The sequence below is a fragment of the Camelus ferus genome, chromosome 25, assembly GCF_009834535.1.
Source record: "Camelus ferus isolate YT-003-E chromosome 25, BCGSAC_Cfer_1.0, whole genome shotgun sequence".
Classification (NCBI taxonomy): domain Eukaryota; kingdom Metazoa; phylum Chordata; class Mammalia; order Artiodactyla; family Camelidae; genus Camelus; species Camelus ferus.
The window spans coordinates 15962318-15978383 of record NC_045720.1 but is presented as its reverse complement, the minus strand read 5'-3'; the positions used below and the strand labels follow the sequence as shown (position 1 = coordinate 15978383).

At 40.0% G+C, this 16066-nt stretch overlaps 1 protein-coding gene across 3 annotated transcripts in view; it reads left to right on the top strand.

The window, feature by feature from the left end:
* The window catches only part of DEPTOR (DEP domain containing MTOR interacting protein), a 130447-nt gene that overhangs the window by 49590 nt on the left and 64791 nt on the right, over positions 1-16066 (top strand). For all 3 annotated transcript variants that reach the window (XM_032468117.1, XM_014560710.2, XM_032468116.1), the window contains one exon: positions 12203-12381. In XM_032468117.1, the coding sequence (XP_032324008.1) occupies positions 12203-12381 (179 nt within the window). The remainder of the gene's footprint in view (positions 1-12202; positions 12382-16066) is intronic.

Sequence of the window (16066 nt, the reverse complement as noted above, 5' to 3'; positions counted from 1 at the left end):
TGTTTTTGAGGTCTATCCATGTAGCATGTTTCAGTACTTCCTTTTTATAGCCAAGTATGACTCCATTGTATGGATATATGACATTTTCAGTTTCATCAGTTAAGAGATATTTCAGTTGTTCATACTTTTGGACAATGATGTACAATGCTGCCAAGAACGTTTGTGTACAAGTTTTTCTGTGGACATAGGTTTTCATTTCTTCTGGACATAATACCTAGGAGTAGAATGGCTGGATCGTGTTGTAACTTTGTGTTCAATGGTTTGAGGAACTGAGAGACTATTTTTCTGAATTGGCTGCACCATTTTTCATTCCCACCAACAAGCTTCCAGTTTCTCCAGCCTTCTTGCTCACACTTGTCATTATCTGGCTTTTTGATTCTAGCCAACTAGTGGGTGTGAGGGGGTATCTCACTGTGGTTTTGATTTGCAGTTCCCTGATGACTAATGATGCTAAACATCTTTCTGTGTGCTTATTGGCCATTTTTATAAGCTATGGAGATCATTTGTCCACTTTAAATGGGGTTATTTGTCTTATTTAAGTGTTCTTTGTATATTCCAGAGGCAAATCCATTATCAGACACATGTTTGTATTTTCTCCCATTGTCTGAGTTGTCTTCACTTTCTTGCTGGTGTCTCTGAAGCATAAAACTTTTATATTTTGATGTAGTTCAGCTTATCTATTTTTCCTTTTGTGGCTTGTGCTTTTGGTGTCATATCTAAGAATCCTTTGCCAAATCCAAGGTCATGAATATTCATCCTTATGTTTTCTAGTCAAAGTTTTATGGTTTTACCTTTTACATTTAGGTCTTCAATATGTTTTGAGTTATTTTTTGTTTAGGATTTGAGGTAAGGGTCCAACTGCATTCTTTTTCATGGTGGCTCACCAGTTGTCCCAGTGCCATTTGTTGAAAAGATTATTCTTTCCCTGTTAGTTGGCCTTGGCACCCTTGTCAAAATCAGTTGACCATAGATGTATCAAAGCGGTGACTGTAAGTCTGTTTTAAGAGAGGGAATCTTAGGATTGTACATTGTAAAACCTTGGTTGAAAAAAAGAGAGGCGAGATTGTTTCCCATCCTCTGTTATGTAAGTTACACAATTATGCAGGACAAAGCGGTCCTTCTGTCACCTAACCTATTAACCTGCAGAAAAGTAGTCCCTACTTGTCATTGTGTCCAGTTTTTTTTTAATCATCTTTTCTTACCTCTTTAAAATATATTTCTTTTCCATAGTTGGTATTATCTTTAATTATCCTTAATTGCCTTATCTTACCCCTCCTAATCTTTTTTCTTTACCTCCCTCCCCCTTTTTTTCCTTTGTTTTTGGCAGCAAATCCTTCTATCTTTTAATAATTATGGAAGCATCCAAAATAAATGATAACCATTCCCTTAAAAGAAGCCTTTATAATATGTTTGAGAACCCAGCTTCCCTTGACAGTTGTTTGAAAAGGCTCACAGAGGTTTGAATTGTTTTGAATTCAGTATAAAAGTGCTTGGTTTCTCTCCTTGTGTAATTTTATGGTTATGAAACCATAACTGAATGTTGCCTTTTAGAACAGCCATGGCCTTGGAATCCATACCTGGCTTCTATCTAAAACTGATTCAAGTTCAATAACTAACAGCTGAAATGTTAAATTCAACAACACTGAAAACCATGGGGAATGTGAAAATTACAACTTAGGTTCCAGAAGATCAGTCTCCTCAGAGCATAAAACCAGCACTAAAAAAAAAAAAAAAAAAAAAAAATCCTTGCTTTTTTTTTTTTTCCCAGCAAATTGAAAATAGCAAGCAAAGAGGAAGGGATTTTTGTCCTTCAAAGACAAATAAGACTTTCTGTTACCGTTGCTTGTGGTAGTCTTGGTTTTTAGTCAGTTGATTAACAAATATTTGTTAAGCACCTAATGTATACTGCCTCCCAGAGCTGGGTTTTCTAAGAAATAAAAGCTTTGAAGACATGGTTTGTCCTTCAGAAGCTACTAGTTTTGCTGAAGGGGTACAAATAATGCGTTAAAAATTGAGAGAATATAGACAAAACTGTGGTACTGACTTCAAGTTCAAAAAAGAGAGAAAACTGTATGAATTGCTTTTTAGTTGGGATATTTTCAGAGAGGTTGGTACTTTATTTGGCCCTTTAAGCAGAGCTTCATCTTACTTAACATCTTTGTGCAAATGAAAAACGGACAAGCCTTTTGCCCTTTCCTTCAGGCTCGTGCAGTCCTTCTCTTTGACAGGGACTGCTCACGAGGAGTCAGCACTGGATTTTAGACCTCATTTGTCGCTGAAGCCAGGTTCCCTTGTGCAGTGAACAATCTGTATCACTGTACAATGAACTCCTTTTTTTTTTTTGAAATATAGTTCAGATTTCTCCAGGGAAAGGAAAATGGGAAGATGTGAGGGAACAGCATGAATAAGGAAAAAAGATGAGAAAGGGTATGTTCTGTTTGTTGTATAGTATGAAGACAGGTCAAAGGAGGTGAAAGATATTTGTTGGCAAAGTGTGTAAAATGCTGTTTTGCTTTCCTGTTCCTCACCATTTTTTGTATATAATATTTTTACTGACAAATATTTACCAGATTTTTTGTTTACTAATGCCAAACCTAATTATTATGAAAATTGTGTCAATTTTTCTGTATCACATCTATTCTGTAGATAGTAGGATAGTACTCAAAATATCAATGCTCACAGAAGCATGTCTCCATAATTCATACTTTCTTGCTAATCACACAAATCAATGTTATACATTCAAACTGTATATTGGAAGCATACATCCAAATATATGGCTTCTACATTGGGAACAACTTCATTCGTATATTAATATAAGCATTTTATCAGAAACAAGTCACCTGGTTAAATATAAGCCTAACCTAATGTAACTTCTTTATTGATAACATTTTCCCCCAGTTACAAACGTAGTACATTCTCTCTGGGGAATAATTTGAGTAATAGAGAATTCTGTTACGAAGAAAAGAAACATCATTCATAAACTGCCCCAGGGGTAAGTTACTCTTTTACTATTTGGATGAATGAATTTTTAATTTGTGATGGGTATCATGTATATAGTTTTATGTTTTGCTTTTCAAAATAATTTATTGTTATATTAACACATGACTTTTTTTTTTTTAAGCTCTCTAAATTCTAAAGCATCTTTTTGGCCTAATAGCCCATTAAGTCATTTTGATTCTCTCCCTAGCTTGTGTCCTTGTGGACCATTCACGTATGTTCCCACGTTATATAGGGCCTCCTCAGCTCTTGAATTTTTCTTTTTCCAATGCACAAGGAGATTGCTATCAGCTTATTTCTATTCCTGTGCTGGCCCCTAAATGTAGCAGTTCCTTCTATTGTGATGCTGCCTTCCCCCTGGGTTAAAGTGAGTCTGGGAAATATGACTCAGATATATATCCAGGAAGGTTGAACTCAGTCACATGCACAATTAAAATCTGGTGAGTACTTTCAGGAGGCGAGGATTGTTTTTCTGTTTGTTTGTTTTATAATTTTTATCTTTTATTGAAATAGAGTTGACTTACAATGTTTCAGGTGTACAGCGAAGTGATTCAGTTTTATATATATATATATAATATGTATTCTTTTTAAGATTCTTTTCCATTAGGTTATTACAAGATACTGAATTTAGTTCCATGTGCTATACAGTAAATCCTTGTTGTATATCTGTTTTGTATACAGTAGTGTGTATCTGTTAACCCCCAATTCCAAATTTCATCCCTGTACTCCCTTCCCCTTTGATAACTATAAGTTTGTTTTCTATGTCTATGAGTCTCTTTCTGTTTTGTAAAGTTCATTTGTATCATTTTTTTAGATTCCCCATATAAGTGATATCATATGGTATTTGTCTTTCTCTAACTTACTTCATTTAGTATGATAATCTCTGAGTCCATCTATGTTGCTGCAAATGGCATTATTTCACTATTTTTATGGCTGAGTCATATTCCATTGTGTGTGTGTGTGTGTGTGTGTGTGTATATATATATTCATGCCACATTTTCCTTATCCATTCATCGGTTGGTGAATGTTTAGGTTGCTTCTGTGTCTTGGTTATTGTAAATAGTGCTGCTGTGAACATTGGGGTGCATGTATCCTTTCAAATTAGAGTTTTCTCCATATGCATAGGGGGAGAGTATTGCTAATGCCTGACACCTTATGAAGTGTGTAGCTTTATGTTGTGATTTTAGGCCCACACAGGACCATTTTGACTAAGGATGAATTTGTTCTATAAAAATAAGCCTTTCAGAGCACCTTACCTGTTTCTGATTACTAATTAAAATGGAATTGTTATTTTTGTCTATAGAAATACACACAGAATCTTAATTCATTTTGCCACAAAAAAAGTAGTTTAATCTTACTGAATAATGGCTCCATCTAGAAAACTTTTATCATCATCATCATTATGGTGAAAACATTTTCATTTTGGGGGTAGGTAATTAGGCTTATTTATTTATTTATTTATTTATTTGAATAGAGGTACTGGGGATTGAACCCAGGACCTCGAGCATACTAAGCACATGCTCTGCCACTGAGCTATTCCCTCCCCCATGGCTAAAACATCTTCAGTGTTTAAGGTGTATTCGGCACATGACTGAAGCATTTCATGCATTATCATGCTTAAGCTGCCTAATGGCCCCCCAGGTAGGCACTGGCATTATCCCCAGTTTACACCTGGGGTAGCAGAGTCATGTAGCTGACAGGTGTGCAGAGTCAGGATATGAGGGTACATTTGTCTGTCATCTCATGCTTTTAAACAAATATAATTCAGAGCAATTGACATCCTGTGACTTCTGAGCCTAGGCATTAAGAAAGCCTGGCATGGTTGACTGATTTTTGACAAGAGTCAAAATGATAATTCGATGGAAAATAAAGAGTCTTTTCAACAAATGGTGCTGGGACAACTGGATAGCTGCATGCAAACAAATGGAGTTGGACCCTTACTCCATGCCTTCTAGAAAAATTAACTCAAAGTGGATCATAGAGCTAAAACTGTGAAACTCTTAGAAGAAACCATAGGAGTAAATTTTCACAAGCTTGAGTCAGGCAGTGTTTCTAATATGTGATACCAAAACCACAAACAACAAAAGAGAAAAATGGATAAATTGGATTACATCAAAATTAAAACTTGTAGGCTACAAATAATGCCTTCAAGAAAGTGAAAAAACATAGTATGGGAGAAAATATCTGCAAATCATATGTCTGATAAAGGACTTACACCAGAGAATATGTAAAGAACACTTCACATTCAGTAATGAAAAGACAAGTAACCTAATTTTAAAGTGGACAAAGGATCAGAATAGACATTTCTCTAAAGAAGATATATAAACGGACAGTAAACATGTAAAAACATGCTCAGTATCATTAATCATCAGGTTAACTAAAGCCACTTTGAGATACCTTCTCACATCCACTGGGAGGATTCTAAGAAGAAAGAGCAGATGAGGATGGCGAGGATGTGGAGAACTTGGAACCCTCCTACTTTCCTGGTGGGGATGTAAAACGGCACAGCCACTTTGGAAAACAGTCTGGTAGTTTCTCAAAAGGTTAAATAGTTACCATATGATGCAGCAGCTTTACTCCTTGGTGTAACCCAGAGAAAAGGAAACATGTCCACATAAAAACTTACATATGCATTTTCAGAGTAACATTATTCATGATAACCCAAAATAGAAACAACCCACATGTCCATCAGCTGATGAATGGATAAGTGCTATGTGGTTTATTCATACAATGGAATATTATTTGACAATAAACAGGAATGAAACACTAATACATGCTGAAACATGATGAATGTTGAAAGCATTATACTAAGTGAAAGAAACCAGTCACACAGGGCCGCATACTGTATGATTCTGTTTATATGAACCGTCTGTAAGAGGCAAATTCACAGATAAAGGAGACAGATTAGTGTTTGCCCAGGGTAAGGACAGTGGGGAAGTGAGGGATGAATGTTAATGGTCCAGGGTTCCCTTTGGGGTGATGAAGTGTTTTAGCATGGATTGTAGTGATGGTTGCACAACTCTATGTAAACACTGAAAAGCACTGAATTTTACATGTTAAGTGGGTTAGTTGTCTGGTAAGTGGATTATACCTTAATAATATGTTATTATTACTATTATCTTAATATATATTAATAAAACTGTTTTAAAAAAAAAAGTCCTGGCAACTTCTACTTCCTTCCTCTTGAGTTCTGCATCTCGATGTCCAGGCTGTCTCATGGGCAGGAGAGACTAAGTTGACTCAGGAGCACCTCCGGGCCAGACACACAGCCCCAGCAGTATCTGCCTGCAACTGTACGAGTGAGCACTAAGGAAGGGTGATGGAGGAACTGCCCAGCTGAGCCACAGGCAACCCACTGAATACTAAATGTGTGACTAAATGGTGGTTGATTTAAGCCACCAAGTTTTTGGGTCACTTGTCACATAGCAAAAGATCATTAGACCAAATAGTACGTCAAGTTATTGTTTTAAGACTGTGACAGCATATTCACGCTGAAATCGGATCCCAGGAAGGGCTTTGTCATAGAGAGAGAACCTGGATAAGAATAGTACTCGATTTTTATGGGGAAATGAAATAAGGAAGAGCTCAGGGTTGCGGGGCGTGTTTTAAGTGGCCAGCTGAGCCAATGCAGGCAGGCCTGCCAACTGGCCTTTTTTCTAAAGCCCACATTGGGGGCAGCCGCTAACCATCCAGTTGTCCAGAGGCCACCCGCTACTTAGCAGGAGCTTTAGAGGGCTGGCAGATCATGTTTCTGGTTACAAGAAGTGACACAAATAAACCCCTATCCACTTGTCCTCCCCACACCCTGAAAGGAAAATTGCTGAGCTGGACGGGACAGAGTGGTTCGGCACAGACATAAAGGCCGGGCATCCGTGTCTGGATCTTAAAGGAGAGCATAAGGAGGGCAGGAGACTCTCGGTTTACCTCATTCCACGCAAGGTCACCCTCAGGGGGTCATCCTTAATATATTCTGGGATAATGATGTGTACGTAGCAGGGGAGTACAGAGAAATGGGTTTCACTTATTTATTCAGCAAATACTTTTCAAGGACCTGTTGTGCTAGGAAACAGCTGTCAACCACATCGACAGGGACCCTGGTCTCAGAAAGTATAATTAAATGAGCAGGTGATTCCCCCAGGGCTCAGAGAAGGCCTTGCAGGGACTCTGGGAGCCCTGAGAAGTGGTACATGGTCCAGATTTGTGGGATGGAAGATTTCTTAAAGAAATAACATCTAAAACTGGAAAACTGAGGAGGGTGGTTTTCTTCTGTTTTTACTCTAAAATACCTTATTTTAGGGTCAAAAGAAATAAAGAAAACATGATATTCCTTATCTTGACATTTCGTTTCCTAGATTCCCATCACTGATGTAGGCTCCCAGGTCTAACTCTGCGTGGCTTTATTTTCTGCAGTGTGTTTCCAGGACCTTCCAGCGTCCATTCACTATTCTGTCAGTACTTTCCAAACCAATGCCACATGTCTCTCTTTGTGGGATTTCACATCTTTTTTGCCACTGCCGACAGATAGAAATATATCCTAGTTCTACTATTCCTACAAAGTAGATCGCTTTCACACTTAGTAGTTTAAAACAACGATGTGTTGTTTCTCCTGATTCTGTGGGTTGCAAGGTTGTTCCTATACTGGTTTCACCTGGGCTCATTCTTACGGCTGCTGGTAGGTCCGCTGAGCTGGAACATCCAAGATGGCCTCATTCTCATGTCTGAGAGTTGGTGCTGGCTGTTGCCTCGGTCTTGTGGTCTCTTCACTTCCAATAGGCTAGACTTGCTTCCTTCCACGGCAGCCTCAGTACGGCATGCCAAAGGGGCAAACGTGGACGTTGCAAAGCCTCCTAAAGCCTTGCCTTGGAAGTCAGATAATGTCTTTTCTTGCTGCATTTCGTTGATCAGTGCCATTCACAAAGGCAACCCAGGTTCAAGGGAAGGGGAGACAGACTCAACGCCTTGATGGGAGAAGCAGTGAAGCCACGCTGGAAAGAAGCACGAGAGGCGCTGTTGTGGCTATCACTGCACTTAACACCCTGTGGAGTGTCTTCCCGATTCTGTCACTCATGTTGGTGTGTATGTGACAGTTGTCCTTTCCATCTTCTAAGAAGGGCCTGGTCATTATTATACTAAATATCATTCTTATTGCTCATACCAGCTCAGCTGTCACTAACCCCCTGGAAGCAGCATAGTAGCTGTTTCTAAGGATGGATTGAAGTGCAGGAGAAGATTGACTTGGGAAGAGGTGTAATTGAGTTCTGTTACAAGCTGAATAAGGTTTTTAATGAGCTCAGTTATATACTAGTAGCTCTTTATAAATACTCTTAGTCATTCCTTGGCCTTTTGGCTAAGGTCTACTATCTGTTCTCATCAGTTTAGTGTAAATGCTTTTAAATATAAAAGCAAACACTTGTATACTTAGAACTTATTTTTTTTTTACAAAGATTTTTAGTGATAGCAATCCAGTGAAGGAAGTAGAACAGGTATTATCTTCCTCGTTGAATATGAGTTTGGGGACACTGAAGCAGTGAAAAATTATGTGGTTAGTTTGTGGCGGAGCTGTATTTGAGTCCCACGTCTCCTGTTTCCCAGTGCTGTGCCCCTTCCGTGGTTTCCAAATAGTAAAACTCTAAGGATTCTGGGAAGAGTGGCGATGACTCAGAGGAGTCCCCATTTCCATCAGTTCCTAGCTATTACAACAAACTCTTCATGCCCTGAGGTAGGCACAGTGTTAAGTATAACACTTTGCATATGCGTTGTCTCTTGTCTTGTTTTTCTCACGCTCACATATGATGCTCACAACAGATGGGTGAAGCTGTCATACTCTTGACAAAAAGGAGGCTTAAAAACAGGAAAATGACTTGCTTTACATTTCAAGGCTACCAAGTGACTCATTCTGAATAAACTTAAATCTTCAAATTCCTAGTGCAGTGTTCTCTCCACAGCAGGATTGGGCTCTAAGTCTCAAAGCGTTGAAAATGAACATATGAATGGACATTCAGGTATGCCGGTTCAATTACCCCCAAATGATGTGATTTATAAACATGTATAAAGTGCTTGTTTGCATGACCTCGAGCAAGTTTCTTCCTCACAACACCAAATGCTGTCATTCAGTTTTTCTCATTCAGATGAGAATTACATTTTTCTCCTGTGGATGAAGAGGGGATTGGACTACAATGATCTCTAAGGTTTCTTCCTGCTCTAGAATAAAATGGTACAATTTGTGTTGCATGCTGTTGTCTGAGAAGACACGAAGGTTTCTAGAAGAGAGAAACATTCATATAGAAGACAGGAACTCATCAGGAACAGTTTTAAAGGAAGGTGACACAATGATTGTGGCATTTTATGAGGTTCTGTTTTTCATCAAACAAGGTTTCATGGATAAACATGGACTTTGTCTATCTTGTTGGAACTTATAATTGAGTAGGGAAGGTAGTCTTTAATCTGATAATTACGCACACTGTATAAGGAGCAATGAGATGGCTTAATGGAGACCTAACAATAACTGAAATACAAAGACTAAGGACTTTAGTAGGCTTGAGGAGTAAAGGAATAGTGGAGAGAAGTTGGGGAAAGCATTCCAGCTTTGGGAATGACATATTCAAAGGCCCTGTGGTAGATGCGGCATAATATGTTTGAGGAACTGAAAGAAGGCCAGCATCTCTGGAGTACACAGGGATCAGAGGTGAGAATGGTCCTAAGGGAACAGGGGCAGGGTCATGCATACATTATAGGCCATGTAAAGGGTTCTGGTCTTTAGCCTAAAAGCAATGAGAAGCCATTAAAGTACATCTTCAAGAGGGGCATGACATAACCATGTCTGGACTATGTCTGGACTTGGGTACTTGAGGTTGGGTTGGGAACAAGAGTGGGTGCATAGTGTAGTCCAATTAAGAATCCACCATAATGGTCTAGGTTAAAGGTGTTGGAATTTTTGGTCTAAGGCAGTGGCAGCACCAGAGATGGGAAGACCTAGACATATATGAGACCTATCTGGGAGGTAAAATTCAGTTCATATGCAGACTGGGTCAAGAAAGACAGAGACATCATGGATGAAGCCTTGTTTTCCGGCTGGATGGTGGAAGTACTTGCTGGCACAGGGCTGGGTGTAGGGGGAAGAACCTGAGTTCCGTTTTGTGCTTGTTGATTTTGAGTTGTCTTTGAGATGTCTATGTGGATACAAAGGTCTGGGGTTGAGAAAATAGGGACACACATTGGGAATCCTTGAAGCATGGATGGTAATTGAAGCCAGGATTGGGATAAAATAACTTACCTGAGAGACAATGGAATGAGAAAAGAGATATTTGGGGAACTGAATCTTGAGGGATTCCAGCTCTTAAAGTCCACAGAGATGACTTTAGTCAACCCACTGGTCACTGAGAAAGAGGCAGGCACTGAGGGACAAGAGGAAAATGAGGACAGTATGACTTCCTTCTAACATCTCATGCTATTAATGTCAACCAAAATGGGGACCTGCAAGATGTCCATCACATATGGCTGCAAGGGAGAGTGCTTGTGGCCCTAGGGGGAGCTAGTTCGGAGGAGTGGTGAGGACAGAAGCTGGAGGAGTTGAAGAAGGCTTGGGAAGGTAGGTGTGAGACAGGCCCTGTGGGGTTGGGGGGATTGTGGAGTGACTTTTATGTGGCTGTCTTAGTCAGTTTGGGCTGCTTTAACAAAAATACTGTAGACCAGATGGCTTTCTCACTGTCTGGTGGCTGGGAAGTCCAAGATCAAGGCGCCAGCAGACCTGGTGTCTGGTGAGAGCTCTTTCCTTGGTTTACAGATGTCTTCACAATGTGTCCTCACAGAGAGAGAAAGAGGAAGCAAGCTCTCTTCTGTCCCTTCTTGTAAGGGCAGTCATCTCATCATGGGTGTGTAGCAGAACAGAATTTGCTACCTCAGAATGTCTCTTTGGTACATGGATAATTTCGAGCTGAAAACAGTCAAGGCCCAAAAGACTTGGGAAGAAACTTTGACCTTTCTCCTAAATGCCTAAAAAAATTTAGATAAGAGGACCTGTTCCAGGAAGGGAGCTATCACCATAGATAACTGTAGTATGAGCTAGGTTGTGGTGGACAGGGAGGAACCCAGCAAGGTTTGTTTGTTAAAATTCCTCTCCGTGCCCCATTGTCTCTGCATGACACAGCAAACGTTTATTTACCAAACATTTGCTTTTACATCTTCATATAAATTGCCTTCCTCCCCTTTGAAGTCCTGGACCACTGCCCCCAACATCCTCTTGTCTTCAGCTGAAGATGGTATTAAGGTGAGGGTTTCTGGCAGTTTGGTGAGTTACTCAGTTTTCCTGAGTCCCTCCCATGTACACATGCTATTAAACTTTTAGTGATTTTCTCCTGTTAATCTGTCTCACGTCAATGTAATGCTTTGACCAGACAGAAGAACCTAGAAGGGTAGAGGAAAATTTCTTCCTCCACAACAGGGCTCCACTCTCCTGAAATAATCATCTCCCGAAGGCCCATCTCCTAATACTGTCACACTGGGTTTCAGCGTTTCAGGACACAAATGTTGGGAAGATACACGCATTCAGTCCACTAGCAGGCAGTCTTACTAGCATGGTGACTTGGGAAGTGGAATAATGGCTTTAGGAAAGAAATACTGGACTTTGTTTAGAAAGGTAGAGTGGGCTTCAGTCAGTAACTCCCTTTCAAGATGGCTACACTGAATACAGTTTGCTAATGCTAGAGTTTTGGATTGCATTTTCAGTTTTTTTTCCAATCACCAGGAGAACATGCACCTCGTTCATTTCTGAAGCAACTCCTCTTCACACTTCCATCTGGGGCAGCACAGGACAGCCACGTCTGTCTGTCTGACAGCTTTGCTGTGATACTTCACAGAAGCCTGTGGTGTAGGAGTTCACATGAGTGATTCTCCTTTTGTGTAGATTTCTTATTCTTTTTCCTTCTTTTTTTTTTTAAATTGAAGTATGATTGATTTACAATATTATATTAGTTTCAGGTGTACAACATAGAGTTCAGAATTTTTACAAATTATACTCCATTTAAAGTTTTTATAAAATGTTGGCTGTATTCCCTGTGCTGTACAATATAGCCTCGTAGCTTATTTATTTTATTACATGGTGTTTTGCATCTTGTGACCCCCTACCCTTAACTTTCCCCTCCCCTCCTCCCGCTCCTCACCGGTAAGTATAAGTTTTTGTTTTTGTTTTTTCCTTCTTTCCTCCCAGGATGATGAGCCCTGAAAACACACTCCTGCAGCCCAGGGAAGAGGAGGGGGTGAAGTATGAGCGCACCTTCATGGCGTCTGAATTCCTGGATTGGCTGGTTCAGGAGGGTGAGGCCACCACGAGGAAAGAGGCAGAACAGCTTTGCCACCGGCTCATGGAACACGGCATCATACAGCATGGTGAGTGCGTGGGTCAGCCTCTGCCACACCTGAAACCTTGGGTTTACCACCGCGAGCTTTTATTTCTCATTCGTGGCTCAGTTGGGGCTCAGATTGGCTCGTCTCCAAGCTGGGGTCAGGGTCAGGGTCAGGTATGTGTTTCATGCCTTATCGTTCTGGGACTCAGACAAAAGGAACATCCATTCTCTGGAATGTATTGTTTGTACCAAAGCTTGAGAAGGCAGGCCAGTTCTTGAAGTGTCTCCAGAAACTTCTGTGTGAGTGTATTTCACGTAATAGCTCTTATATTCAACTGGCTACAGCAGGTCATCTGATCGAATCTGGCTGGAAAGTAGATGACTCTTGCAAGGTTGGGTGCATTAGGGGAATGAAAATTTGCTGAATTCTGGTTCAGGCTGCCATAGTGAAGACATATCCAAAAAGCCTTCATCCAAGTTTTACTTTTTTGGGGGCTGAATCATAATAATGCAATATAACATGTTTAAGAACTCTATATGAGTTATCTATTGCTGCATAAGAAATTACCCTAAAACTTAATGGTATAAAACATTAATAAACGTTTATTATCGCATACCGTTTCTGTGGGTCAGGAATTTGGGAGAGGCGTAGCAGGTGGTTTGGCTGGGGGTCTCTTACGAGGTTGCAATCAAGATATTGGCTGGGGCTATAGTCACGTGAAGGCTTGACAGGCTGGAGGGTTTGCTTCCATGATGGCTCACTTGCATGCCTGCCAAGTAGGTGCTGGCTGTTGGCAGGAAGCTTCTGTCCATTGCTAATGTGACTTCTCCATAAGGCTGCTTGACGATTCTCATGACATGGCCACCTGACTTCTTTCAGAGGGCGGGACCCAGGAGAATGCAAGATAGAGCCACAATGTCTTCTAACTGAGCCTTAGAAGTCACACATTGTCACTTCTTCAATACCCTATTTGTTACCAGGTCAGTCCTATTCAGTGTAAGAGCATACTCTTAAAGGGTGTGCATGCCAGGAGGCAAGGATCACTGGAGCCATCTCAGTTCTTGTGAGGCTGGCTGTCACCAGAACATAGGCTCTGGAATCCCAGCTCTACCAGTTATTAGCCACTTACCTTCTCTCGTCTGTAAAATGGGCATACCTACATAGGGTGACTGTAGGAATAAACGAGATAGATGTAAAGCAGTTTGATGCTCTGCTCTTAACAAGTACTCAATCAATTTATTAATATAGCTGCAAGGTGCAGGCTTAGAACAGTGAGGAAAGGGCTGGGAACCAGATAAGCATTTCAGCCTATGAATCAGTATGAAGGTAGTACTTGACCAATTCTTACTGTAAATTCCCCACCCCCACTTCTACACAGGCCTAGAATTTCTATCCCAGGGTTAGGAAGACAACAATGGAATTACAGATTTGAAAGTTTCTAAATTATTTGGAGCAGTATTTTACAAACACCCTTTAGTGAAAAAAGTTTAGTGAGCCATTCTCAGCATTAAAAATACATTTTTTTTTAAACTAGACTAGAGTAGACTCTTACTACTCAAAGTGTGGTCCGTGGACCCAGAGTGTCACCTAGGAGCATAGTAGAAATGTGGAATCTCTGAGCCAACTCAAGTCCTGCTGAGTCTGATCTACATTTTAGCATAACCCCAAGTAATTTGAATATATTTTGAAGTTTGAGATTGTATTTAACTAGAATAGAAAATTTCAGAGCTTATTGTATGTAGTGAGGTTAAGGATTGTTTTGCAAAATGTTTATCTTAGATATTCACTATATAATCATATGGTCATAGTCATGTGTGCCTTGATTTGCAACAGAAAATTTGTTACTGTGCTTTGGGGTCAAATATTTTGAAAGCCACTGATCTAGTAGCATTGGTCCGAGAGGCACTCAAGCCTCGCAGTATCTGCCGGGGTATTTTCTCCTGTGTAACTCTGCCACAGTCACACTCACAACTGTTTATGGATGGCCTGGCGGGTCTGCTGCCGGGCTACTGACTGGGGTCTGGCAGGTGGATAGAAGAGTTAAATGCCTGTGTGTGGTTCCCGACCTTAAACAGCCTATGTCTTGTAGGGATTATAAAATGAACATGGAAGCCGTTAGATAGCCGTAGAAGATGCACGATATGTTTTACTTGTTTGTTTGTTTATTTTGCACCATGTGCCAGGCACTGTTTTAGTGATTTTGCACCCACTAGCTTATTGAAATCTTTTAAACTCTTTGAGGCAGATATTCTAGTTGTTGTTGTTGTTAAATTTATTTTATTTTGGTCAGAGCACCTACCACGAGATCAATCCTCTTAAATTTCTAAGTGTACGGTAATAGTATCGTTAACTATAGGGCAGGTTTTTTTTATTATCTCCTTTTACAGATAAGGAAACTAACGCACTAATAGGTTAAGTAATTTGTCTGAGGCCACTCAGGTAGTAATGTCCAAATGGATATTGTTGCTAAAAAATGAACTCAGAATTGGCTAGAGGGACTGGGGCTTTCCACAGTGAAAAATGGTGTGTTTGGGTTAGAGTTAGTTCTGCCGTCTTTGCTCCAGACAGAACACTTGGTGATACCAAGGTCTAGAAGAAAACCAGCTTTTTATACTACAATTTACTGACTGACACTGTACATCTCGACTTCAGAGAGAAGAAAGAGGATGCCACGAATTGTTTCCAAATGATTTCCAAAGAGAGAGTAATTACACTTTAATTACAGTGTAATTTCATAAAGCTGTAAACGTAAATGCCCTCAAGTTGCGAAGGAAGGAATAAAATAAGGTATCATGGATAGCAAGGCTTAACCACAGAAGTCTGCTTTCCATGGTTTTCGGAGGATTGAATATTCTCTATATACTGAAGTCAGAGTTTCCAAGAGAGTTCCAGTTTCGCAGCACAGAAGGTCATTGCTCAATCACAGATTCTAACTTTGATTTATGAAAGTATGGCCAACACGTATGTGTACGTTCGAGTTAATGATAGATACCAGCTAGTGTCTTAAGCAAAGCTCTGAATTGTCCAGCTAATAATTAATTTCACAGGTTACACATTAAAGAAAGACAGCCTTTAGCCTTTGAGCAGAAGGTTTCTGGATAGAAGTGATTTCCTAGCTTGGAACCAGTGGGTATAAAACTCAGACCCACTTACAAAATCCTAACTAGCTTCATTTATGAGTGGTGAATGGTGCTCTGTAATCAAGACAGAACTTGTCAGATGAGTGATTAACTTACATGCAAATGCATATGTATTTATATAAATATGCATGCATGTATATATGTACATATTTGTGCAAAGGTATATACGTTGACCATGTATGTATATGGTTATCTAGCTTTTTCATTTATTGAGGTTTACCATGTATCAAGCACTGGGCTAAATACTTTATAGATTTTAATATATTGTGTATTTAATATATACATGCTTCACATATATGGTGTATTTTACCTGTAATCCTATTAAATCCTCACAGCAATTCTATGACTTTGTTATTGTTATTATTATTATTATAGTTTTACAGGGAAGAAATCTAGGATTCAAAGCCTTTGAGATACTTTCCCAAGGTTGCATAGCTCAGTAGCTACTAGGCGTTGTGCCTTAGAAAGCAGTTTCCCTTTGTCTAGGATGTGTGTGATCGGGTGTGGCTGCCTGGCTGGCCTTGTGGAATGAACATGGTCTTTGGAGGGAGACAGACAGGATTTACATCCCAGCTCCTTCACCTAGC